This window comes from Mangifera indica, chromosome 1, assembly GCF_011075055.1.
Source record: "Mangifera indica cultivar Alphonso chromosome 1, CATAS_Mindica_2.1, whole genome shotgun sequence".
Taxonomy (NCBI): domain Eukaryota; kingdom Viridiplantae; phylum Streptophyta; class Magnoliopsida; order Sapindales; family Anacardiaceae; genus Mangifera; species Mangifera indica.
The window spans coordinates 10,179,722-10,206,387 of NC_058137.1; the positions used below are offsets into that span (position 1 = coordinate 10,179,722).

The window sequence follows — 26,666 nt, forward strand, 5'->3', positions numbered from 1 at the left end:
TAATGTAGTAAGCTGGAAAAGTTGCTTACAACATATTATAACACTTTCTACAACAAAGACAGAATATGTGGCACTTACTAAGGTTGTGAAGGAAGCATTATGGCTCAAAGGAATAACAAAGAACTTGGGTTATGTGATAATGTTCCAATGGTATTCTGTGACTCTCAAAGTGTAATACATTTGTCAAAGAATAGTGCTTTCATGAGAGGACAAAGCACATAGATGTAAGGCTTTATTTTATCAAGGATATACTGAGTAAAGGTGAAGTGATCTTGGAGAAGATTGCAACTGGAGAAAATCTAGTTGATGTCTTGACTAAGCCTGTATCTGTCAACAAGTTTGAGCAAGCCTTGAATTTGTTAAATGTCAGTTGTGTCTAGATGTAGGAAGCAGAAGTGTTTCAAGCTACTTTAATTCACTGGTCAGTTTTCAACAAGGTGGAGTTTGTTATTGTGTGTCTCAAACTGACAAGGGCATTTTGGTAATTAATTATGTAAGGGTTGTGATGTCTTTAGTTTAGAATATAGAGGCATTTAAGTAAAACCATGGGTTAGATATTATAACCCAGCCTTATAAGAGAGATTTAGAGGAGAATTAGAAACAAATTACATCTTCCTTTAGTTTTAGATGCATCACATTCTCTCTAGAGGCTTCCTAAGGTTTTTCAATTTGCTTCAATTGTGTTGATTTTGAGTTTCTCGGTCGGATGAGAAGGTTGTGTCTTCCTTTGCTCTTCTCTGTTTCAATTATTGTTGTAATTTTGCATTGTTAATCTTGGGAACTCTTGTTGTATTGTTGAAATTGAATCATTATTAGTGGATCAGTCTAGAGGAAATACCTTTACCTTGGATACAAGATTTCGTTTATGAAATCTAAACCAAGTATTTGATTGTGTGGCTTACTTGTTCTTTTTGCTTCTGTTAATACTTAATAATCAACAAATCTTGGGCAAATTTTTATAACAATACTTGTTATTATATTTGGGATTCAATAATTTGTGCAAGTTCAATTCTAAATAATGATATATAATCAAGTCATTAACCTATTATTTGATCCTTATAACCCCTAAAAATTGGATATTTTAATTAATAACCCAAAATTCTATTTTGAAACCCATAAACTTTTTTGCACTTTTAAATTGAGAAAAGAAAAGAAAAATATTAATAAACTCTGGATTGAAATTAAATTGAGAAAAGAAAAGAAAAAAAATGGAATAATATTTATAAGAAACACTCAAATATATAGTTTGTTTTTCCAAGATTTCGGGATCTTGAATGTTAAACAATGTTTGAAACAAAATAAATCATATGAAATTATAATTAAATCGTCTTCAGAATTAAAATAATAAAGACAAAACCATGGGGACAAAGAAACATTCAAATATGGTAAAGGGGAAAAAAAATATAAAGAAGGATCATTAGTTTCTCATTACACTTACAAAAAAACATGTCTATTGAGCAAAAATAGTAACAATATTTAAAATTGAAAGATTGCATAATACAAAATAGATAATAATATTATTAATTGATGTAAAGAAGAGAACCTTTGAAGAAGAGAGGGAGACCAAATCTACGTTTTGTGTGTGGAAGGTGAGAGAGTTTTTGACTTGGTAGAGTTTGAATTTAGACTAAATTTTGTGCATGTAAAATGATCTAGCGAATATAAAACATCAATATTTCCTAAATTATTTAAATATGATTAGACTGAATGATTGATTTTGTTCAAATACCCACAGCACAACTCGACCTAGGATCGTGGACCATGTTGGATGTGTCTTAATATGTTTTTACCTAATTGGTTTAATTAATGTCTGATATATCATGATTATCTAAGTTATTGTCACAATAAATAATTGTTATAATGACAAGTTTACAATTATCATAATTTAATTGGTCATAATAACTATACAATAAATTTTATCACATTATCAAAATTTTTTTGGCATCAAAATTTCCCACCAAAATTGTAGACAAAATCATTGTAATTAACAATTTTTGTGACAAATGTAATTATAAATATTGGTTACAACTTATCACAATACAAATAATCAAACTGTTTAATAAATGTAGTAACAAACATTTAATATTTATCATAATAACCTATTTTATAATGATAAAATATATTTTGTCAAAAACTTTTCTCACAATAAGCAAATATTCTGTAATAAAATCTTCTAATAAACCTTAACGATATGTTTTGTCACATTATATATCTTATTTTGACACCAAAATTTCCCTCATTTGTATATACATGTCTTATCATAATTATTTTAACTATATTTTCACGATTAGTATGACAAATTATTTTGTCACAACATGTTTCAACTTAAACGGTTTAGTCTTTGTCTAACATACTATGACCATCCAAGTTTTTATTTTGTAAGACTACCCAAATTATTGTCATAATAAATATTATTATAGTAACAGGTTTTTAATTGTCATTAATTAATTTATCACAATAATGTTATAATGACCAAAAAATTTGTCACATCACTTTTTTTTTTTGGCTAAAATTTCTCTCCTTTAAAGATAAAGATGTCTTATTGTAATAATATTGATTTTATCACTTTAATTGTATTGTCATGTTTTAACATGACGAATCATCTTATTACAACATGTTTCCACCTAAATTGTTCATATATTATTTAATAGGCCAAAAAACTTGTTCCCACCCAAGGTATAGTGAAATTCCAAACTCCAGTCCTTCAACTTTCAAAAATCCAAATACTCAACCATAAATAATTTTTTATTAAAAATTTCAGTTATAATTAAGGGTAAAACTGTTATTTACTAAAAATTTTAAAAAATTAAAGTTTTATCACATTTTTCTCCTCAAGTTTAAAAATCTCATAATTTTCCCCCAACCCAAAGTTTGAAAAGTGACAAATACCCCATAGAGTTTGTTCCTCTCCTATCTAGCATTGATTGGCAATCTCTAGTCGTTAGTCATCTACCATCCTCCTCCCACCTTATCTCTCCATCTAGTCTCTCTCTCTTGCCTCTTCAGTCATATTTGGCCAAGACGAAGGCGAAATTGTCTTTGTCTAAGAGACTAATTCATATGAAGATCGTTCATCTTCGTCTAAGACAAGACGATTTGGTCTTTGCCTTGATCGAATATGGTCGAAGAGATAAAGGAGAGAGACTAAAGGGAGAGATAAGGTGAGAGGGAGGACGATCGATGACCAGAGATCGTCAATCGACACTAGAGAGAAGAGAAACAAACCCCATGGGGTATTTGTTGCTTTTCAAACTTTTGGTTAGGGGGAAATTATGAGATTTTTAAACCTGAGAAAAAAAATAAAATAAAATTTAAATTTTTTTATTAAATAACGATTTTACTTCTAACCATAATTGAAAATTTTAATAGAAATTTATTTATGGGCGGGCGTTTGGATTTTTAAAAATTAGAATGTGAGAGTCTGTGATTTCACTATACCTTGGGTGGGAATAAGTCTTTTGGGCTATTTAATATATTGTGACCCACTTAAGCTATAGTCACAATAAATATTATTATAATGACGAGTTTACAATTGTCATCAATATACTTGTCAAAATAATTGTATGTTGACCATAAATTTTGTCACATTACTAGTTTTACTTTGACGCCAAATTTTCCTCACTTTTCATAAAATCATGTCATATTATGATAACATCAATTTCATTATTTTAACTATATTGTTATGACTTAATATGACAAATTATCTTGTTATACTATGTTTCAACTAAACGGTTTAGTCAAAATCTAACATATTGTGACTACCTAAGTTGCTATCACAATAAATATTATTGTGGTGACAAATTTACAATTGCCATTAATTAATTAGTCACAATGACATTATTGTGACAAAATTTTTATCACATTATCAAAAATTTTTTAGCACCAAAATTCCCCACTAAAAAATTATTGACCAAATTATTGTAACAAATAATTTTTGTTACTTGTAATACCCTCAGGTATGTTTCAGGGGTATTTATGTCTTTTCACTCTATTTAGAGATATTTCTCATTTTAAGTACATATATTTGTTTTACATGTATATGTGTGTTTATATATATATACCTAAAGAAAAAGAAAAAAAAAAAAGGAAAAAGACAAAGAGAAAAAGAGAAAGAGATAAGGCTTTAGATATAAAGAGAAAGAGAAGATTTTCCATCATTTTCGTCCATATTCCAGCAGCCACTTCATGCCTTTTCTTTGCTTTCTTGAAGCCAAAGGAAGAAATTGAAGAGATATTGGAAGATAAAATAAAAAGAAAAAAGAAGAATAAGCACCTTGGAAGCTTTGGCAACCAAAGATCTCCTTCCTTTCCCTTTCATCTATGTTTATATGCATGTTATGTGAATATGTTGGTGTGTTTTGGTATTGATTTAAAGTTATCATGGTGATAAAGGAAGCAAAACAAAGAGGAGGAAGCCAACTTGCAAAGATTTGGCTTGAAACAAGGTAAGGGATATCATCCTTGATATGTGGCATGTTTTAGGCTTTTGGTTCCTTGGATCTATGTTATAAATGATGATTTTGATGTTGAGGAATATTGTTTTGCCATTTGGGATGTCTATGTATGTGATTTTGTTTATGGCAGAAAGTTACATAATATTTACAGTTTTTACCACTAAGTTCGTCCCATGTTTTGGCTGCCTTATTTGATGAATTATGAGTGCTATTATATCTTGTTGGAAAGCTCTTTGAATCCTCTTTCCAATGATATATAGCTTGTATGAATTAGAGATCATTTAGACTGTTAAAGATTTGTATGAACCGAAAGGACTGGTTTACTAAATAAACAGAGGAGACAGTTTTGTCACTGAGTTTATCTCACGTTTTGACTGCTTATCTATGAAATTATGAGTGCTATTATATCTTTTTGGAAAGCTCTTTGAATCCTCTTTCCAATGATATATAGTTTGTATGAATTAGAGATCATTTGGACTGTTAAAAATTTGTATGAACCGAAAGGACTGGTTTACTAAATAAACAGAGGAGGCAGTTTTGTCACTGGGTTTATCTCACGTTTTGACTGTCTTATGTATGGAATTATGAGTGCTATTATATCTTGTTGGAAAACTCTTTGAATTATCTTTTCAGTGATACATAGTTTGTATGAATTGGGAATCATTTGGATTGTTAAATATTGCATGAACCACAAGGACTGCTTTATCAAATAAACAGAGGAGGCAGTTTTTGCCACTGAATTTATCTGCTGTTTTGACTGCCTGATTGAATGAATTATGAGTGCTATTATAGCTTGTTAGAAAGCTCTTTGAATCCTTTTTTCAACGATATATAGCTTGCATGAATTAGAAACTGTTTGGACTGTGAAATTGTATGAAAAAGAAGGCTGCCCTGTCAAATGAACAGGGTGTGAACAGTATTTCACAGTTTGGAAAGGAAAAGAAAGAAAAGAAAGGAAAGGAAAGGAAAGGGAAAGAAAAGAAAGGAAAAGAAATGAAAGGAAAGGAAAAAAAAAAAGAAGAGAAAAAGAAAAGAAAGAAAAGCAAGAAAAGGTTGGGACTCAAGATTCAAGGGTCGTCCCAAGAGTAATGTCTGGTGAATTATGAATAAATTTAGATGGAAGCAAAATTAGTAAGATATAAGACTCGCATGCATGCTATAAACTATAAGGGGGCACTTTACACTACACCGCCCACAGTAGGGCACGTCCGCAGTAGAACACGTCCGTAGTAGGACATAGACCCCCAGTAGGGTCTGCTTGCAATAGAGCTCAATTCAGATTCAGAAATAGTATAGTGAAAGAAAAAGAGCTTGAGCTTAGAAAAGTGTTAAATCCCTATAGTTAGCTTCTAGAAAGTATTAAATAGACACCAGATAGGACAAAGTATAACCCAAATAGTAAAGAGTGAACTAAATTACCCCCCTTAATCTCTTATAGAGGTTAGGATGTGAGGTTGAGTCCTAAAAGTGAGTTAGAACCGGAAAAAGAAAAAAGATAGTTTACTTGATTCTTCCCCCTTACTGAGTGTTCTTATCACTCACTCCCTTTTCTTTCCTGATTGCAGGTACAGGTGATCGAGGTAGCTGCAAGGCAGGGTCAGGTCAGCGTAGGTAGATCCGACTGGAACAAGTTATCTCTGGTTTATATTACATGCATACAGTAGCATGTTCTTATCGACTTTTGACTTTTTGAGATTATGATACAGTTGCATATGATTACTCCCTGTTTTCAGATACTTTTAAATGAGTCTTCATATGAGTATATACATCTATTGTTCGCTTCTAGATTTGTCAGTTTTCTTGGAATACTTCCTAAACACATTTAATGAGGCGTTTATTTTAAAGTATTTTTAAAAAAAGAAAAAAAATAGACGCTCCGAATATTAATTCGTAACATTTTTCCTTCGATGGGTAATACTTCTAGGGAGGGATGTTACATTACTATTATACTATTATGACAACATGTAGGAACAAAAATACGTCACAACTTATTATAATCTAAATAATCACATTTTCCGATAAATGTAGTGACAAACATTCAATTATTGTTATTAAAAAACCCATCTTCTAATGATAAGTTTACCATTGTCAATATTTAATTAGTCATAATAACTTTCTGGTGATGAAAATGTTATCATATTATAAAAAGAAAAAGATTGGCGCTAAATTTTCCGACAAAAAAGCCATGGACAAAAACTTTGTGACAAACAAGTTTTGTTACTATTATATTATTACGACAAATGTAAGTACAAACATTCATTATAACTTATTACAATCAAAATAATCATATTACTTTTTATATATAGTGACAAACATTTGATCATTGTTACAATAACCTATCTTATAATGACAAAATATATTGTCAAAATTTTTTTGGTCACAATAAAAAAAATTTCTTGTATCTTTCTAACTAAAAATAGCTTTTCCATGTCTAAAGATGGTATTTGCAAGTCCCTACTTTGGTCTACATGTTTGGCAACTAGGCTTACCCAATCAGCCAATTTGGGCATCCATGTATGATAGTGTTAAACAAACACTATCTTTTAGACAATAGGAAAGGTTTCTATTTAGTACCTTTTTCATCCTCAAGCATACGGTCGAAGTCACTTTACCTTTGAAAGCCAATTAAGGCATCAACACATGGTAGCGTTGTGGAGACAATATCCTTGCACAGTAGGTAGCTTATGTATGTTGAGGGATGCATGTCCAAGCATTAATGCAAGATGGCATTGAACAGACAATATTACCTTGATGAAAGGTGTTTCCCATTCACTTTGTTATGGTATCCGTTTGGTTGCGTTCAACCATTTTCTTTGAGATGACATGGTTGACATTCAAGTAGGTGTTAAGTGGATAATATCCTCTAAGGGGGAGACTTATTTCCCATGTTGAAAGGTAGCATCCATTAATTTTTGTTCTAGTCTTCAGGCTCAATGACTCAATTTACCTCACCTATTGTAATAAATTACAGAGTCAACACTTGGTGGCAATGGACAAATAACATCCACTTGACGAGAGTCTCGCTTCACGTGTTAAGAGATGCTATCTACTGGAGAGGCCCAACAAGTATTTAGGTGGTGGCATACGGTTGGTCTCAAAATTAGGTAGTTAGGGTTGCTTTTCCTTTCATCAGCTTGTCTTAAACTATGATATGCTTTGCTGACACATTGCAATGTAATTGCAAGCCTAAAGTGTGTTACTCATCTGAAAGGTATTTGGTCTTATGCTTAAAAGCACATTGTTGTCATCTCTACTAGGGGAACTCTTAATGCAAGGTTATAGTTTTGACGCATGATAAATGCTAAGGGGATTTGAGATCCCCTGCCTGAAGGTACCTTATCGTTGTCATCATCAAGAAGAATGGGTGGTAGTCGTGTAGGAAACTAGCATTCCTTATGCAATTGGCTCTTCTCGAGAGGTTAAGGTCCTTGACGATGAAGGTGTTATAGCGTTAGAGTTACATATTTGTTGGACAACATTGACAAAGTTGCCAATGGCCATATTAGGTTATGCAACCACATTAGATGATGGTTACTAGTACTACATCTCAACTGTCAGAGCTAATTGATTTTTTATTGTAAGATTGGATGGTACTAGGCTAGAGTTAGATTTTTCAAAGGTCTATTAATCGAGGGCTCTTCTATTCCATCTTTTACAGGTCATTTGGGAAGAATGGTATACTAGAGTGTTGACAGTGAATCAATATATGCAATGGAGATTCAAACGGAGGCCTTTTTTCTAGCATCAAATTGTTTATACAATTTTTTTTCATCAACTAAAAGTATGTAATTTTGAGCCTTATAAAATAAATTACGATAATGACAGTTACAATTAAGTAAATAACTTCGATAATCTATTACATCAATGATTAAATACAATTCAAAGTATGAGAACGAATAGTGAAAACAAGAGAGATTTTTAAAAATATTTTGTTTACTGCTGGCGAGTCTGCATCCACAATTTTGTTATTAATCTCTAAGTGTTTCAACAAAGTATTATATAGTGATCACAAAAAATAATATCCTATGTGTAATATCTCTAGTGGAAGCTCAACTCCAACTCAAAATTCTAGCTTCTCTTTTGGGTCTTTTCTTAGAACCTCCTACCTTTGTGTTAATCCTCTATATTTATAGGACGAAGAGATAAAGTTACATGTAGATACTCTATCTATGTATTCTTAATTTAAATATGAATACATAGATTTATTTATATTCAAATTATACAAAAACAGAATAATTACATTAACTGTTTGATTTCAATTTGATAGAAGACGATTGATTTTCCATGTAGACATGAAATGAAATAGGAAATGAATATTGTAGAAACTGAGGAGATACACTCTTGTAAGGAGTTCTTCTCAGTGTGTCTGCGAGATAATACCTCCACCCGCATTCATAAACAATTCGTGAATGAGTGATGTATTTGGTTGTTGTTCCTATAGCTTATCGTCGATTAGTCGCTTTTCAAGTATTGTGCCTGTGAGTTCAATCAATGAGAAGATTTACCATATAACATCATTCGGTAGATAGTAGATGAAACAAACACAAGATCAAGCAATTGTTTTATTGGTCAAGTTTGAAGGAAGAAAGCAAGCAAATAATGTTGGTCATATAATGAACAAGGAATAAACATTTACCATTAAGATGGTTTTCGAAGAGCAGAACGGTTAAGCCGCAACTTGAAGAGAATGAGTCCTGCAAGAGTAACATAAGGATTGAGAAAACTGTTGTCCAAGATTTTGATGTCTCTCTAGAGATGACTAAAAAATTGTGGAGAAAGTTCATGATTCTGTAACTAGAAACAAGTAAAACTGTAATGTACATAGGTCGAGGTCAAACTGGTGAAGCTAATTGAAAAGGCATTCAGAGAATGTGTTCATACCAAAGCATTAAAGATGCACAGATACGGTAGGACAGTAGAAACCATTACACAGCTTTGGTTAAGACTTAAGAAACCTTTAGCTTTGGTTAAGATTTTGAAGAACTTGTTTTTTGCTTGACAATTGGAATTTCTTCAAATCCAGCATCCCAACCTTTAGCCTACCAATAGTCCCTACAAGAACAGAACCCATCTTTGAAATGGTGAAAACGAGTAGAATCTCTAACAATGATTTCTCTGCCTACAAGCTTGGAGATAAATTTAATGGCAGAGTGGCAGTCTTTGCAAACTCTGAGGTTCTTCATGATCCTCAATGTAGTCTTCTCTGGAGTACTTATCAGCCCAAACGCAATAGCAAGTTTCTCACTGTGATGTCTAAGGATCTGTTCCTTCAGCTCTTCCTCAAGGTCATGCAATACAGATTCAGTATCAGGAACAAAACCCATCTTTTTTATCTCCTCCCAGATTTTTGCCATCATATTGTAGATTGCATCTTTCTGCGGGTGAAATCCATCTTCAACCCCAAAGACATGGACCTTGTTCTGGATCTGAACCCAACTGAATCCTTGGCTTTTCTTTACTCCTCCATCCTTCATTGATTTTCTAATTCTGGCAGCATCTTCCCATTTTTTACAAGCTGAATATAAATTATAAAGGGCTGCATATGCTCCACTGTTGTCAGGCTCAATATGGAGCAAATTTTCTGCTGCAATTTTTCCAAGCTCCAAATTCTTATAGACCCTTGAAGCAGATAACAGTGAACCCCATGCTACTATGTCGGGTTCAATAGGCATATTTTTTATAAAATTGTATGCTTCTTGTAGCAGTCCAGCACGCCCAAACAGGTCAACCATGCATGCATAGTGGCTTGGGGTGGGTTCAATTTTGTGCACAGTTTTCATTAAATTGTAATAGTTCTGACCCTGTTCCACCAATCCTACATGTGTACAGGCAGAGAGGACACCAACATAAGTTATATGGTCAGGCTTAATACCAAGTGCCAGCATCTTCTCAAACAGTTGTATCGCCTCCTCCCCAAGACCATGTTGAGCCAAAGCTATGATCATGGATGTCCAAGAGACAGTCTCTTGTTGCCAATGAATCAAATGAAATACTTGCCTTGCCCAATCTATGCTTCCAGCTTTGGCATACATTGTAATTAGAGCATTGCTAACAGAAACTGAAGATGCTTCACCAGATCTTAGGGAACTTGCATGAATTTGTTTGCCATGGTCCAAAGAAGCCAAGCTTGAAATGACACTCAACATGGCTGCTAGAGTGTAGTTATTTGGCCTGGGGCCTTCTGTAATCATTTTTCTGAAAAGCTCCACTGCCTCATTATTCAAGCCATTCTGCTCATAGCCAACAATCATGGCTGTCCATGCAACCACATCGCGGTCTCGCAATGAGTCAAAGATCCTTCTGGCTGGGCCTACATCCCCAAGTTTGATGTATCCATCTAGTAGTGCAGTGAATGCTATAACATTAAGATATGAGATTCCACTCTGCTCTACAATCTTTTGAGCAATTTCAACCCCACCAGACTTTGCATAACATGAAATCAAAGCATTTCCCACAGCCCCAGAGACATCAAACTCAGTTCTTATAATATATGCATGAATCTCTTTCCCAGTTTCCAACTTCTCAAGATTGGCACATGCTGCTAAAACACTAGCTAAGGAGAATTTATCAGGTTCTAAAGAGGAATCCCTCAGCATCTTTGCAAAAATATCCAATGCTTCAACATCATATCCATGCTGATTATACCCTGCAATCATTGAATTCCAGGTAACAATATCCCGCTCAATCATTTGCTCAAACTGAGCTCGAGCAAGGTCAAGCCTACCAGACTGAATATGCAATGATATCACAACATTCCAACTCGATACATTCCTGACTCTCATCCCATCAAAAACAACCTTCGCTGTCACTTCATCCCCCATCTTAACATACATATTTAACAAGGAATTCTCAACATTGACACACCCGCTAAGCCCAAACTTAACCACAAAAGAATGAACCCCTTTCCCCACTCCCAAATCCCCAACAGATGCACACGAAGCAAGTACACTGGTAAGTGTAAACTGGGTCGGCATGACTCCCTCTTTAACCATCTCTGCGAACATTCTTATAGCATTCTTAAAACGACCCATCTCTTTACAACTCACAATCATTGTAGTCCATGCAACAGAATCGCGATAAGGCATGGAATTAAAAACCCCACATGTCAAATCCACTTTCCTTTGTTTTGCATAGCACGAGAGAAGTGTATTCCACGAATAAGCAGTTCTAATAGGCATTTCGTCGAACACCTTTTTGGCGTGAAAAACTGACCCCGTTTTTGCATAAAAATTCATTAAGTTATTCTTCAAAAATACACTAAACTCAAGCCCGGACTTCACTATTAGGGCGTGGATCGATTTTCCAACAAATGGGGTCTTGGATTTGAGGCTTATTTGAAGAAGATGAGCATACAACTCTAATGGGGAAGTGAAAGAAGCAGGGTTTGGAAGCTCCATTAGAAGCCAGCTTGAATGCTTCGATTAAGACTTTATTATTATTTGAGATTGAATTTAAGGGATTTTGTTTGATTAAATGTATTGAGAGAGATTTTTCAAAGACTGAATCTGGCGGGAAAATGGGCAGCTTCAGCCGTTTAGAAATAATGAGTGATTGACTCATTTTATTATATATGTTTTTTAAATAAAAACTCATTTATATGTTTTTAAAAATAATTATTATTTAAAGTAAATTATAGTAGAAAATTTAATCACGTACCGTTGCAATATCTCCAAGTTAACGAAAATTAAAAAATTTCTTAAAAAACTTATAATATAAAGTTAATATAATTAATGCGTAGTTATATATTATAATAATTTCAATTTATTTGGCACCATAACTTTATTAACATGGTGTGACTGTTTATTTAACGGGTAATCGAGACATTACTAATCGTGATAATATATGGTGGGAAATATAATTTTCCTTCATAATATACTTTTCCATATCATATAATAATTCGGATCAATAATATATGAATATATTTTTTAACATGTAATTTTTTATTTTAATTCAAAATAAATAAATCATTTTATAACATTATTTATATACCTAATTATACATTAGTTAAAAAATCTATACTCATAATTTTATTTATCAATTTCTGATATTTGAAAATAAAAAAGAAAAAATAGGATGGATAAGCACTAATTTTTATTGCATTCAATAAAACAACCCTCAATGTCAATCAATACCCAGCTGGAAATCCACCTTTTCTGGGATCACTAATACCCATTAGCTTTCCAGATTCTAGTTCTTGTACTACAAATTGGCAAATGGTTCCACCTGCAAGGCTTTGTAGAACATGGCCCTTTTTTTTAAGAGATGCCCTGATCTTACCTGCAATTTCAAAGTGATCGCCCGTCACTGTCGTCCAATTCTCGTAATGTACCTCGTTCGGTATCAACTACATGCAGGCGAAAAAAAAAAGTGTTTAGTTTGGGCGAAGTTATGATGAGATGGTGAGTTGCAGCCCTCTAAAACCAAATGGAAAGAATAGGTAATTCAATGGGCTCGGATATAAACCTGATGGTAGACTCTTGGTGCCATAACGGATGAAAAAGGATCCATTTCACGGAAAAAATGATTCAAGAAAACCTCTGCAGTTCCAGCAATAATCATGGCTCCGCCACTGGCACCTATAACAGCTTTCAGTTTCTCATCCTGCATAACCACAAACAAGGAACTCAGGAAGGTCTAATCCGATGAGTTGGAAATGGAAAGAATCACCACTAGAGGAGGAAAACAATGGAGCAATATACCTTCAGTACAATGGTAGGCGTCATGGATGATAAAGGTCTTTTCCCTGGCCTGATGAAATTAGGTGGAGCTGGTGGTGGGGAATCTTTACCGCCCTTTGAAGGGATGGAGAAATCACCCATTTCATTGTTGAGGACTATTCCTGTACTTGGAGATAATACTTTTGCTCCAAAGTATGAATTGACTGTGCTAGTCATGGAGACAGCATTTCGATCACAATCTACAATTGACACATGAGTGGTGCCATGGTCATGGAGTTGGTTCCACCTGTTTGAGAGAAAGGATTTGATATGAAGTAACATACAATGAAGGATTGAAGCTTTAACCACGGAAATTAAACAATTTGGTTTCTTGTGTAGGATTGTACTATGAGTTTACCTGCCACCATAGTGGCCGGGACCAAATGTCATATTGTCATATATAGTTTTCTTTAATGACTCTGCAAATTTGGGCGAGAGCATATCCGATAAAACATTAGATATATTAACAAAATCTGGATCGCCAAGATTCATCCTCACAGCAAAACCATGTTTCAGAGCTTCAATTTGGCGATGGATACCAAGGGGGCCAGAAACACCCGAAGGAACTCCATATTGAGCAAGAATGTTTAACGTCTGTGGCAATTAAAATATGAAACTTATGTTATTGTTCATTTTATCGTTAACCATTTTTAGAAAAATAAAGAAAACAAAAATATACTTACAAGTATCATTGTAGCAGCCCCAGAAGAAGGGGGTGGCATTCCAATTACTTTAAGGCCTTGAATGTTGGCAGAGATCGGATTTCTCATTTTAACTGCATAGTTTTGCAAGTCCTTTATTGTTAGTATTCCTCCAGCCATTTGAACATCTTTCACCAATTGAAACCCAATTGATCCGTTATAGAATGCTTTCAAGCCATATTTTGAAATTGCTTCCAGTGATTTGGCTAGTTTTTTGTTGCGGCAAACATCGCCTGCCTGCAAAAGCTTTCCATTTGATGTGAATATACCCCGGAGTCCTTTATCTGCTAAGATCTCTGACTTTGAATCCTCCATCTGTATACGAAGGTATGGAGAAATCTTGAATCCCCTACGAGCAAGAACTTCTGCCGGCTTCACAAGCCTTTTCCATGGAAGCTTCCCATGTTGCTCCCAAGCTTTGTGAAGGCCTGCAAGTTCACCTGGAACTGCTACAGAGAGGATTCCGCTAATCTTTAGAGAAGCATTGCCAACATACATGTTCTGAAAAGAAGCATCGAAAGCATAAAATCGGCATTCAACAAAGCAAATATATGTACATAATTTAATGTGCAGAGTGATAGGTTGTTAATGTTTCCAAGCTTAACAAAATGCAAATTCTAAATGGTCTTTTTCAGATTTTTTGTTAGTTTAAGTACCTCGGAAGCTTTCATTGGAGCAGTTTCTCTCATGTCAAATGCTTGTGTTTTCCCACTGGCTAGCCTGATCAACATAAATGCTCCTCCTCCAAGGCCACTTGAAGCTGGGCTGACAACTCCTAAGCAAAGAGCAGCAGCAACCGAAGCATCAACAGCATGGCCTCCTGCACGAAGAACATTCATACCTATTTTGGAACAACGCCCATCATCAGTCGCAACAACACCATGGCGCTTTACAATAACCTCACGTCTATGTTTTGGGTGACCATGCAAACTGTCAAGGCTTGAAGTTGGAGCCAACAAAAAAAGCAAGATAAACAGAACAGATGGCCACAGGAAAGGCAAAACTGCAACCAACAACATCAACAATATCAATTTGACTATTAGATCACACAACATAAGATTGTTAACAATATAAACTTCAGATTGTTTATATTTCCACATCATTTTTTCAGCCAAAGGTTTTCTTTAAATACAGAGAAAACCGACTCCAGCACAGGAAGGACCTAATTATAAAAACCCGAATCTTACATAGGCAAATATTTAACAATCTTTCTCTTCTTTATTATTAGGTAAAAAGTGTATTTCACCAACTTAACAAGCTAATTAAGACATTAATCAAAGCACATTGGTTACTTTATAAAGATCATCGTTTTCTTCCCAACATTGAAACAATACCAAATGAAAAAGTCGAAATCAGATTTTAAACATTCAGCATCTCAAAGCTAATTAATTTCATATCCTTATATGAATAGAACCAAACTCCAATGCATTAAATTCAAACTAAAATTGAAAAAAATAGAGTGAAGAAAAATGAATTACAATGATAATCAACACTGATAGTTCTAGGCATTCCCACCTTCAAAGTTCAAATGATACAGAAAAATAATCACAGATTCAAAACTAAAAGAAGTTCCACATTGAGAATGAGATTGACTCACTTGACATAGCATTTAATTTGCATCAACAAAATAAACGAAAGCCTTGTCCACTTTCCTCCTCTTTTTCTTCCGTGGGCATAAAAGGGTTTAGCTTTTCCTCCTCTTTTTCTTCCGTGGGCATGAAAGGGTTTAGCTTTTGGCAAGGGTTCATTGGGTAGGCGTGCATAAAAGAGAGTGACTGGTAGGGTTGTTGAACTTTTTGTGGTGCTGGAAAGTCGTAACTGAATTTGAACTCAGCTTTTCCCTATTATTTTTTATTTTTTAATGTTTGACATTCTTCAAAGAATTAAATACAATCCCATCGATGAAGTAATCATTGAAGATCTCAAAAGTCTCATATCATTGGCAAAAATAAAATAAAATGGCATTTATTTGATGTAATTAACCACAAAATAAAGAATCATTCCTTTTAGAAATAATTATTAGTTTCTAGCACTTTATCTCTTTGAATAGAGGGTACTTCCATATGCAGCAGGTAGACCAAAACAAAAAATGATTTTTGAGCAGGGTTAACATAATGTGTAATTTTAACTTATTTCATTTCAATTGTAATAAAATTTAGGAATATTAACATTTAAGACATTTCATTATAAATTATTTTATTTTATTTTCCAAACTTCAATTTTCATATTTGAAAGATTTATTACTATAGGAGTGATTTCTGCATAAATCATGAGATTGAATAACTTAATTTACTCCTTGTGCTTAACACTAATCTAGCACTAATTTACCACAGATCAAGGGCCGAATAGCTTAGTTTACTCTTTGTATATACCAATGATTTAGCATTAGTTTAAAACAAATTATTTATATTCCTTTCGTATTGGACTCTCCTAGCTGTATATAAACACTAGTAATGAAATGATGATCCAGTACACCTTATTGCATTTTTGTTAGAATATATTTTTAATATATGATTTTCTATGTTAAAATATATTTTAAATAGATGGTTTTTTGAGTTAATGTATATTCTAAATATATATCTTTTTATTATATATATCGGGTCTAGGTCTACCTATGACAAGTCGCCGTGACTTGGTTTGCTTAATTGTCAAAGGACAATCATTGGAAGTAGTTCAATGATAGTTGAATTGTTATTTAAATGTTTGAAAACTATCATCCCAATGATGATGAAAGTAAAAAGTAAAAATAGAAGAACTTCTTGTTCTTGTTCTTCTCCCATAAACCAATACACACAAACTGTCTCCCAAAAAATGTAGTACATGAGCAAATGGGATCGTAGAAATAACTCACATCAACACCTCACGTTGTATTTAGATGGGCTTCGTTGTAAACTCGAAGCCAGGTTTGTCAATTTACGTTTACAGTATTTACAAAATTGAATTTGGCATGAATTTAAATGTTTCCAACACTGGTATCAAAGTCTAGGTTGTGTTTTTACCATGTATTCTATGAATTAAATTCTGTATTCTATAATTTATATAATCTGAAATTTTGATTTGTGATTGAAATTTTGTTTAAATTCAAATTTTGGGTATGAATTAAATTCGGTCAAAATTGCATGAAATTGATGTTAAAAACATGTTAGGATGAAGCCTAGATATCATTTACATGCATTGAATTAGAAATCAAATCGAAGTAACATTGAAATCGATGGATTTAAAGCCAAAAACCGTGACCTATGATGTGGCTTTCAAACCATTATTTCGCTGGATTCCAATGACATTGGAGGTTGCCATTGGTCCGAGAAGAATGGTCAACTAGGGACCTTTAAAAGCCTTATGGTATTGTTGTCGTAGGGGTGACCAGAAATGGTGAAATTTTTTGGGTTCTTTGCACACAATCGGGTTGCAATAGGGTTGGAAAAACTCAATTGTCAACAGGTCAACCCATTGTCAATTGGGCTGACCCAACTATTCAATGTCCATTTAAGTCAATTGATTGGTCAACGGTCAAAGTTTAATCGGTCAATGATGAAAGTTTGACTCAAACTGTTCAATGTCCATGTGTGCACGTGGAGGCACGTGAGAGACCTCTCCCGACTCGTGGTGGCATGTATGGCTCACTTCTAGCATGCAAACACGTGTGCATGCATTGTTTCAATGTGTGGAAGCGTGTGCAACATCATCTCGACATGTGAAAGAGCACAAGACTATATTTTGGCATGTGAGCAACTTTTTCTGGTGTGTTTGTTCGCATGAAACCCTTTTTTGACATGTGGCAACTATGTGATGCTTAGATTTGCACGTGGAACGTGTTCCATGGGTCCTACAACATGTAAAGACATGTAATACTTTATTCCAACTCCCAAAAACACATATTTGTAATTCATGCAAGATTGTTGGCTAGAGACCATCATATTAAGTATATGATATGATTATCTAATGGTCTAATGGTGCATGTTAAGACTATATATATAATCAGACGTACTCTCTTAATTAGAAAAGAGATAGTACTTAGTCTAATAATATCCATACATGACTATTAGCCTCGTAATTAATGATATTGTTCAAAACAAGAATTCAAAAACTTTTAGGACTAAGTGGATACATTACAACTTACTAAAGAGCGATGCATAGTAATGTATGTAAAAAAATCCATCGTTTTAACGTTATTCTCAAATTAACGAAATGCAAGGTATTTGACCTATCACAAATAATAAAAGACTTTATCATGGTTAAAGTGACTCTAAGAATGATACAGGTTGATGAAATGGTCCAACTCATAATATGTGATGTATTTGTTGTATCGTGTATTTAATATATGTTAAATATGAGAATTTTGAGATTAGAAGAATTTAGTGAAATTCTCATTCATAATTAATATTGACGCAATTAGACTGAATTTTAAAATATTGAACATTTGAGTCATAAAAGATAATTGAGAACATACTGAATATTCAATTATGTGTCTTATGTGAGATATTTTAAATTGTAATGTGTAATTATGGCAATTGATGTGTATTTGATTGTGTTGATTGAGTTGTGTTAGATATATGTCTCTATGATTTAGTTAACCATAACATCCTAGGACATGATGACAAATTTGAATGAGAATTATATTGAATAAGGATGGTTACAATGTGTGACATTTAATAATGCGCAATATCCTAGATAAGTAAAAGGCTTTCGAAGCTGTAAATCAAGTTAAGATAGAGTTGCAATTGACTAAGAGATAGGAACCCGAATGGTGCCTTACGCAAATGTTATGTGGATGCACATTATGCATGTAAGAAGCAACACTTATCTTGACTAGTTCTATAAATAACAATCTAGTATATGACTACAAGTATAAACTAGAACGATTTCTTCTCAAAAGTAGGAGCGTATAAAGATGCATATGACTTACAATAAGAATATAAGGACCTTAATTAATAATTCTCCTCACATACAATTAGAGGAAAAACATCCTTGAGGTAGCTAGACCTAGTACTCATGCATACATTGTATAGTCGAGTTCCAAAAGTTTCAAAAGTAAGTGACCTAAGTCTGAGTAGAGGAAAAAGACTGTATAATGCTTAAAGAACAAAAACAAGGAATTGAAATGGGAAAGTGGCAAACATACTAGAAAAATAGACAAAAACAAGATGATTTTGTTGCAATTGAAGCAACAAGAGTCATTTTGCCTATAAATGCATGGAGCTGAAATGATATTATCTCATTTTACATAAAATGATGAAACTTTAGTTTATAGCATTGTGATATTGACTGAGTATTATCCTATGTAGATTATGAACTCAAAAGCCATCGACCAAATAATTCATGACAAAGAAACTTTAGTAAATTTCAGTCGAATCTCAAAGGAGGTGAGTTGGATTTATGTATGCAATGAAGTAAGAGGGATAAATACGAGCAAATAAGTTTTGCAAGGTGGTCGAATCCTATATCTACATAAAATTCAATATACTTTAAATATTCGATGAATCTTGGTTGAAGTATTTGTTCATCTTAAACTAGAATATAATTTGAATTTCTCTAGATGTTTTATCAAAATATAATAGAATTGATTTCTAAGGATTTGGTTTGTTAGTTGAATGGTTATATGGTGTTTGTTACCCTTCACTATGATAATGATAGTTTTTCATTATTTGTTTCTCCTATATGTATGAATATGAATATAAATATATGACGTGTTAAATTAGGATAGATTGGCTAAAATGGACTGAATAAAGTGGCTCATGAAAGTTTATTAAAAACTTTCACATAAATAGAACTGTTTGTATATAAGTATTGTCCAACTGTAAAAACTACTAAGAAAAATCATTTGACTAAGTTATAAGAGATTGACTTCTTTTACAATTTATATACTTAGATATATGTGGTTCCTATGAATGTAAAGTTTGAGAAAGTATCTCATATTTCATTATTTGTGTTGATGACTATACTCAATTTGGGATCCACCCATAATAGGTCGATCTAATCCAATTTATTTAACTGTCAAAGGACAATTATTGAAAATAGTTAGATGACAATTGGATTGTTATTTAAATATTCAAAAATTGTCGTTCCAATGATGATGAATGTAAAAAGTAAAAACAAAATAACTTCTCCCAGAAACCAATACACACAAACTATCTCCCAAGAAATATAATACTCTGGCAAATGAGGTCGTGAAAATGACTCACATCAACACCTTGTATCGTATTGAGATGGGATTTGTTGCAAACTTGAAGTCGAGAACACCAATTTATGTTTATAGTAGTTACAAAATTGAATTTGGCATGAATTTAAATGTTTCCAACAATATATTATTGTATAATGATTATATTTATTTGTATTTCCTTATATACGATCTATGATAGATATAAATTTATATATTATTCAAACAATTTAATATACTACAAATATAATCTATTCATATTTTTTCAATTTTTAACATGGTATTAGAGTTATAGGCTCTTTTTCTTTGACCCCTATAATTTTTTTTAAGAGAAATTATATTAAATACTCATTTTATCCTTTTATTAAGCAAAAATGTTCATTTCTCCTATTCCTAAATAAAAATGCCTATTTTTCCTATTCGTAAGCGAAAATGCCCTAATTTTTTTTAAATACCAAAATTACCCTTCACCACATCTATATAAACCTTCGCACTCTCACTTTCATTACATGCACTCTTTATATCACTTAAATACTTACTCTCACTCTCATTTTCACTTAATATTGATTACTAGTTCGGAAGGAAGAAGTTCGTATTTCTGAATTTGAATTGAAAAAAATCAATTTGTAAAAAAAAAACATTTATATGAATCTTAACTTAAAACTTAATTTTATTTGTTAAATCTAGTTTGTATGTTATATAAAAAGGGCATTTGGATATTTGATAATAATTTAAGGGTAAATGAAATATTAGAAAAATATGGGGGTATTTTGATATTACACAATATATAAAAGATTTAAATAACATATTAAGAATAAATAGATATATTGAAATACCCTAGAATATCAACAATAAAAAAATCACTCAAAATCTGGAAAAACAGATCTAAATTTTGAAAACTACATGTTTTTAGGCATGAGAAAACCGAAAAATCGATCTGAAATTTCATATTCACATTGAAAAAAGTTCTAAAAAAGCATAAAACTAAAGAGACAGATGTCAAATTTAAAAACTACATATCAAAAAAGTCTAGCCCAGTCACAAACAAGCTCAAAATCATAAAAGTCGAAAATTCTAAATTTGGTAAAACAAAAAACCTGTATAAGACACACTGAAACAGTTTTATTTGGGCCTCCAAATTGGGCACAACCAACAAAGTTGGTTGTTGTTATAGAGCTCGAAACAAGCTTCGCATTGATATATTACAACTCTGTAACTCTTCTTGGATCAAAAGCTATGGTCATTCAAAGTTTGTCTCCTACAGGTTTTATAGTTTAAAAAAAGTCAATTTTCACCCAACCCACAGTTTTCACGGTTCAGTGTAAAATTTCCCACGAACCCCCTTGGATCTCCCCCTCTTCCCCCTCCCCCTAAAATTTCGAAAACACTAAATTTCCCCCCACCCCATAGGCGCCCATGGGAGATTACCGTAACGCCGACAGATTTAACCCATTTTCTGGTCAAAAATCATCATTTCAGCCTTTAATTTCAACACAAATCAAATCTACACATCCAATAACACAAAACGCCTCAAGAAATTTAAGCAAAACAATCAAGAATCAAAACATTTTTGTATTGTTCAAAATCGGAACCTTAAACATTCAAATCTCAAAATCTCCCTCAAATCTCAATACTCCTAATAATAAATAGATTTAAACAAGAAGTTGGATGATGTATTATCCTTATTTGTCATTTTTGGTTGTCGAAAAACATGAAAAGTTGACGAAAAAGACCAAAATCTGTTGTGCTTGTGGAAGACCCGTGGAAGATCCAAAATTTTCTCTGAATTTAAACGGTAAATCCATGGAAAATGTGGGGTTTATATATAAGGGCAGTTTAGTCATTTCCCAAATTAAGTGCATTTTTACTTAATTCTTAGAGTTTTGGACAATTTCCCAAATCTAGTTTATTATAATTTCCCTTTATTTAACCATGTCTACAACAAGCTCTCAAGCCTCTCTGATAATCCTAATGCCTTTTCGGTCTGTCAACCACTGAATGGAGACAACTCAACTTGGAGTAGTACTGTTCATATGGCAGTGGAAGCAAAGAACAAACTTGGCTTTATTGATTCGGATTTTCCATTCTTATCTATGTCAAAATCATTATATATAAACATGATAATTATTGTCAAAAAAATAAATAAAATATGTTCTTTCTTAATTAACAATATAATAATCAAAATTGAATATAAAAACTTTATCACTATTGATTTATATTTAAAATTTTACCATTACATACATTTGATGAACATTTTATATTGCTTATTTATAATTAACAATACATTTAATTATATAAATAATAATATATATCCGTAATTTTTAATTGCATTAATTTTGAAATAGTATTAATAATAAAGATAATTAAAATTCAAAAAATGAATAAACTATTAAAAATATGATTGATAACATTTTCTCCATTGATAATAATCTAGTTTATTTTATAAGCTAAAATCATCAACCAAATTGAATCAAATTATATTTTTTTCATTCAATTTGATTTAATTTGAAGCACATAATGATTTGATATTGTTTGAGATCCTCCAAATCCATTTTTAAGTTTGACTTGAATCTTTTTGTGAACTATATGCATCATTACCTTATTTGGAATTGGATGTCAGGATGCATGGGTTTTAGGTCAATTTAGGTACATATATGATATGTTATCATATAATTAAGTGATTTTAAATTAAAAATATTTACATGTAACATTATTCTATTATTTACATGTAACATTGCTCAATTACATAACTACAGTACATAAATTATGTACTAAAAATATTTACATGTAACATTGTTCTATTATTTTAAGGTACTAATTCATTGATTTGCAAGGGATTTGTATTCAAAACACCCCTTTAACTACATGGTTTTTTTTTTTTTTTTGATAAGTTAAAAAATATATTAAACCTAAAAAGGAAAAAGAGCCTTCAAAAGAAGAGCTGAAAACAATCTAAACTCACCATTTCCGAAGGTAAGGGCAGCAAACCAAAAACAAAATTTTGCAAGAAACTCACACAACAACTACAAAAGAATCTACTCCCCTTGAGGGTCTATCAAAGTTCAAACAAAGATAGGGCTTAAGAGGAGGGCAAGACAACATCCTAGCAACTACGAAAACAAAGGAGAGAAATTGTCAGTCCCCACTGTACAAAACCATACGATAATTACAATCCAAAGCCAAACCAATAGGCAGAGAAATCTGGGCAGTATAGGACCATAACAGATTTCTGTAGCAGCAAAGGAACTGGGCAGCAGTAGTAAAATCTGGGCAGAAGCTGCTGCAGTAAAATTGAGCAGAAGCTACTGTAATAAAACTGGGCAAAGGCAAAAGCTGGTTGCAGCAGTTGATGCTTAATCTACAGCAGCAGGAAACAAAGCCTGTGCAGCAAGCACTGCATAAGCTAGAATGAGGTTTTGGCCAGAAGACTTGGGAATTGAAGCAGCAAAAATATGGAGACGCTTTCTGCAAACAGAATCTGGATGCTTTGGGAGACAAGGCAGCAGAGAGAAAATCTTGACAATTTGCAATTTTCTGGAAACTACAGCAACCAAGAGAGAGCTGGAGCATTGGAACACTGGAGAACTGGAGCAGTATGAAGAGACAACAACCAGGAGAACACTGGAGCAGAGCAAGAGAGCTTGCTGCAGACTGGATAATATTCACTCTGGAAATTTCTGAAGCATCTTGTATAACGGGGAAAAAGCAAGGCCTGTCTACTGCATTTACCACTGAAGCAAGCATGGAAGGTAGCAGTAGCCATCATCAAAGCCCTAAGGCAGCTCCAACAGGTTTTTGGAGAAGGGGACTTCACCTGCAAAAGAACACATATGTTAAGGGTAAAAACACTGCATCCCATCACCATCATCTGGGATAATGAGCTTGCTGATTTTGTTTGAAGATGCACAATGGTAATCTCCATCTCTTGGCTATTAATGCATTGCTTTTGGTTAGGCGAACCTTAGTAAGCTCCGAACCCTTATCTTGCACAGTTCTCTTTATATTGGTCATTATTCTTTCTTTAGTAAATGTTAAGTAATCACTTGACTTGTAATTTCTTAAAATTGATAAGTTTAAGCATTATGAGACTAAGCTAAGGTACCATGTTGTCAAGATATGGCTAATTTGAATTTAAAATCTCAACTTGATATAGAAGAACATTTCTTAACTAGAAGGACGATTAAATAAAAAAAGAAAGTTATCTAATTAAATGCTTTTCATTTCAACATGTGTCTATATGATGGGAATTCTTGGAATTTTCTTGTTTTTTTAGACTTCGATTGAATATGGATTATGTCTTGATTTATCAGATTTTGTAGTTGTAACTTCTTGTCATTATGCTAGGTTTTTTTTAAAAAAAAAAATTCTCTTAACTGAGTTTTGGTTCTCTACTAGGAGTTTCACAATTTTCACCATTATGTTTCAGTTAAACGAGAAAGTGCCGCAGCCAGGCCGATTTGTGATGTTGAGATTGAACATACACTCACTGGTTTGCGTTTACTCAATCATGTTTCGATCAGGAACAGCTGAAAACCCGTGCTTCAATTCTTCAAAGAAAATCTTCCATACCTTTCAATGGCAAGAAATGAAGAAAATGGGCAATTAGAAGTGCAATGGAATGATATTGATGGCAATTCATGCATGTACAATGCTGATGGAAGAGATATAAAGACTTCTCTTCTACATCGGATGCCCATTGCTTATCCTTTCTGCTCTGCTGCTCCCTCTTTTGATGGCTATGAGTTATCAAGCAAATCAGGTAATGGTGAATATCAACCGAACTTAACGATATTTATGACTGGAATATGGATTGCTTTTACTTTGTTTGTGGTTGACATGAACTTATGTTATTGGTGGCAGTTAAAACAATGGTTCTAGGCACTGATATCCAGCAGATCAGAGACTTCGTATGTTCTTTCTGTATCCTTCTCGCCACTCGGAAGGATTTTCATGGCTCTAACCTCTTCCATTTAAATGGGTTTCCTTGACTATTTACTGATTTTTATTATTTTATTATATGTTCAGACATGCAATCAAAATCACATTTTATAGCATCATCATCGTCCATATGCCCCTTCGCACTCACGACTTGAGATTTAATTAACTTTTTCTGTTGTAATATTCTAAATTAGACATATCTGTTTTTTCAGTTTCTGGAGGAGCCGTGTGATTTTCAGATGCTTGGAGTGCATGATGCCTTTCAAACTCCCAGGGTTTGTAGCTTTTTTATGGTTTTTTTTTTTTTGTCTTGCAACTACTTCTGTTAATCAAATATGACCACTTATTTCTTTCCTTGCACTCTTAAGTTGAGAGATAAGTCCATATTTTATTTTTCAAAACAAATTAAGGGGCTAAACAATGAAAGAGCCACCCTAAGTTCCGAAATTTCAAATTATAAATTGCTATTCTGGGCCTTGCAAAACTGTTTGGACTGCATGTAACAAGTCCTAACTATCTGAATATTCCAGATGATCAGCTGAAAAGAAACAAATAACGAGGATAGGCAACAACCTTGGTTTATTTATACAAATGAAGTTAAACTAGCGATTAACATTTGATGGTTACTAAAATAGAATGATTTGAGATGATTAGCTGGTTACTCAGTTCTCATATTCGGTGGAGTGTTTCTTTCAGACGATTTATGAGTTGTTGCAACAGTATGGCTTTATATAATGAGCTTGACTATGGAGGATTCTAAAAATTTTTGGGAGAATCTAGTTATTTATCTGGAGAACAGTTCATTCGTAAAGTGACAATAATGGTTGTTATGGTTGCAGGCTACCTGCCAAAGGCTATCTATTGGAATGACCTCAAAAACTTTAAGGTTGCCTAAGCCTGGTGAGACGCTTCTTTCTGTTCATGGCTCACCTCTCGGCGTCTATAAAGAGGAGAGCATGGAAGCATTACAAGGTATGCATTTACATACAAGACTTTTTGTCTTTCTGGTCATTGATACCAGTACTAGGGAGGCACATGATTTCGTTCTGGAAATGGAACTAATTCATAAATTTTTTTAACACAGGTAACATTAGCTTCGCTTACTCAACAGAATGACAGGTACTTTTTTGTTTCATTTACAATTGGTGGCACAATATCTTAACTCTACAGTTTAATGTATCCTTGAAACTTTTACTGTATTTTAGTTTTGTGCTGATGCTGTGAATTCTTGATCGCAGAGTCAGATGAGGATTGACTGGCTTCAACTTATTGTATTCTTAGTCAGTTTATGAACATGCAATGGCTGCCTTTTCACGGCTGGTCTGCATGTAGTTGCATTTTTGCACATGAAACTGTATCTGTTATGAAGTTCCTGTTATCTTCACACTGTTCTTGAACTAAAACTACTGTATCATATTAACGATCTGTTTAAGGCTTTTTTCTTGATTTAATAAATACAGAAGAATTATATTAGGATTTAATTATAATAATAATAATAACATTATAATAATAACAATTATTATTATTATTAATTAATTAAGATAATATTATATTAAGATAAAATATATGATTAGCGCAAGATAGTTAAGATTAAGATATTATATATAAGATTAGGATAATATTTGAGAAGTTATATATAAAGTCTGTCGGTATTTTAAAAGGAATGAAGTTTTGATATTTGGATAATTTGGACAACATT

The 26,666-nt window shown here is 32.9% G+C and overlaps 3 protein-coding genes across 3 annotated transcripts; 1 reads left to right on the forward strand and 2 right to left on the reverse strand.

Annotated features, from left to right (window-relative positions):
* Positions 1-8,452: 8,452 nt before the first annotated feature.
* On the reverse strand, positions 8,453-11,978 carry LOC123222773 (pentatricopeptide repeat-containing protein At2g22070-like). Its single transcript, XM_044645729.1, has 3 exons — positions 9,336-11,978; positions 9,091-9,148; positions 8,453-8,930 (listed from the first exon to the last, which is right to left on the reverse strand). The coding sequence occupies exon 1, from the start codon at positions 11,849-11,851 to the stop codon at positions 9,494-9,496; it is 2,358 nt and encodes a 785-aa protein (XP_044501664.1). The 5' UTR covers positions 11,852-11,978; the 3' UTR covers positions 8,453-8,930; positions 9,091-9,148; positions 9,336-9,493.
* Positions 11,979-12,528: 550 nt separating this feature from the next.
* Positions 12,529-15,726, reverse strand: LOC123222787 (glutathione hydrolase 1-like). Its single transcript, XM_044645755.1, has 7 exons — positions 15,470-15,726; positions 14,529-14,875; positions 13,855-14,373; positions 13,530-13,765; positions 13,154-13,418; positions 12,918-13,055; positions 12,529-12,798 (listed from the first exon to the last, which is right to left on the reverse strand). The coding sequence occupies exons 1-7, from the start codon at positions 15,474-15,476 to the stop codon at positions 12,580-12,582; spliced, it is 1,731 nt and encodes a 576-aa protein (XP_044501690.1). The 5' UTR covers positions 15,477-15,726; the 3' UTR covers positions 12,529-12,579.
* An 8,878-nt stretch (positions 15,727-24,604) lies between these two features.
* LOC123214066 lies at positions 24,605-26,222 on the forward strand. Its single transcript, XM_044633812.1, has 5 exons — positions 24,605-24,788; positions 24,890-24,936; positions 25,180-25,242; positions 25,807-25,939; positions 26,206-26,222. The coding sequence occupies exons 1-5, from the start codon at positions 24,605-24,607 to the stop codon at positions 26,220-26,222; spliced, it is 444 nt and encodes a 147-aa protein (XP_044489747.1).
* Positions 26,223-26,666: the final 444 nt, after the last annotated feature.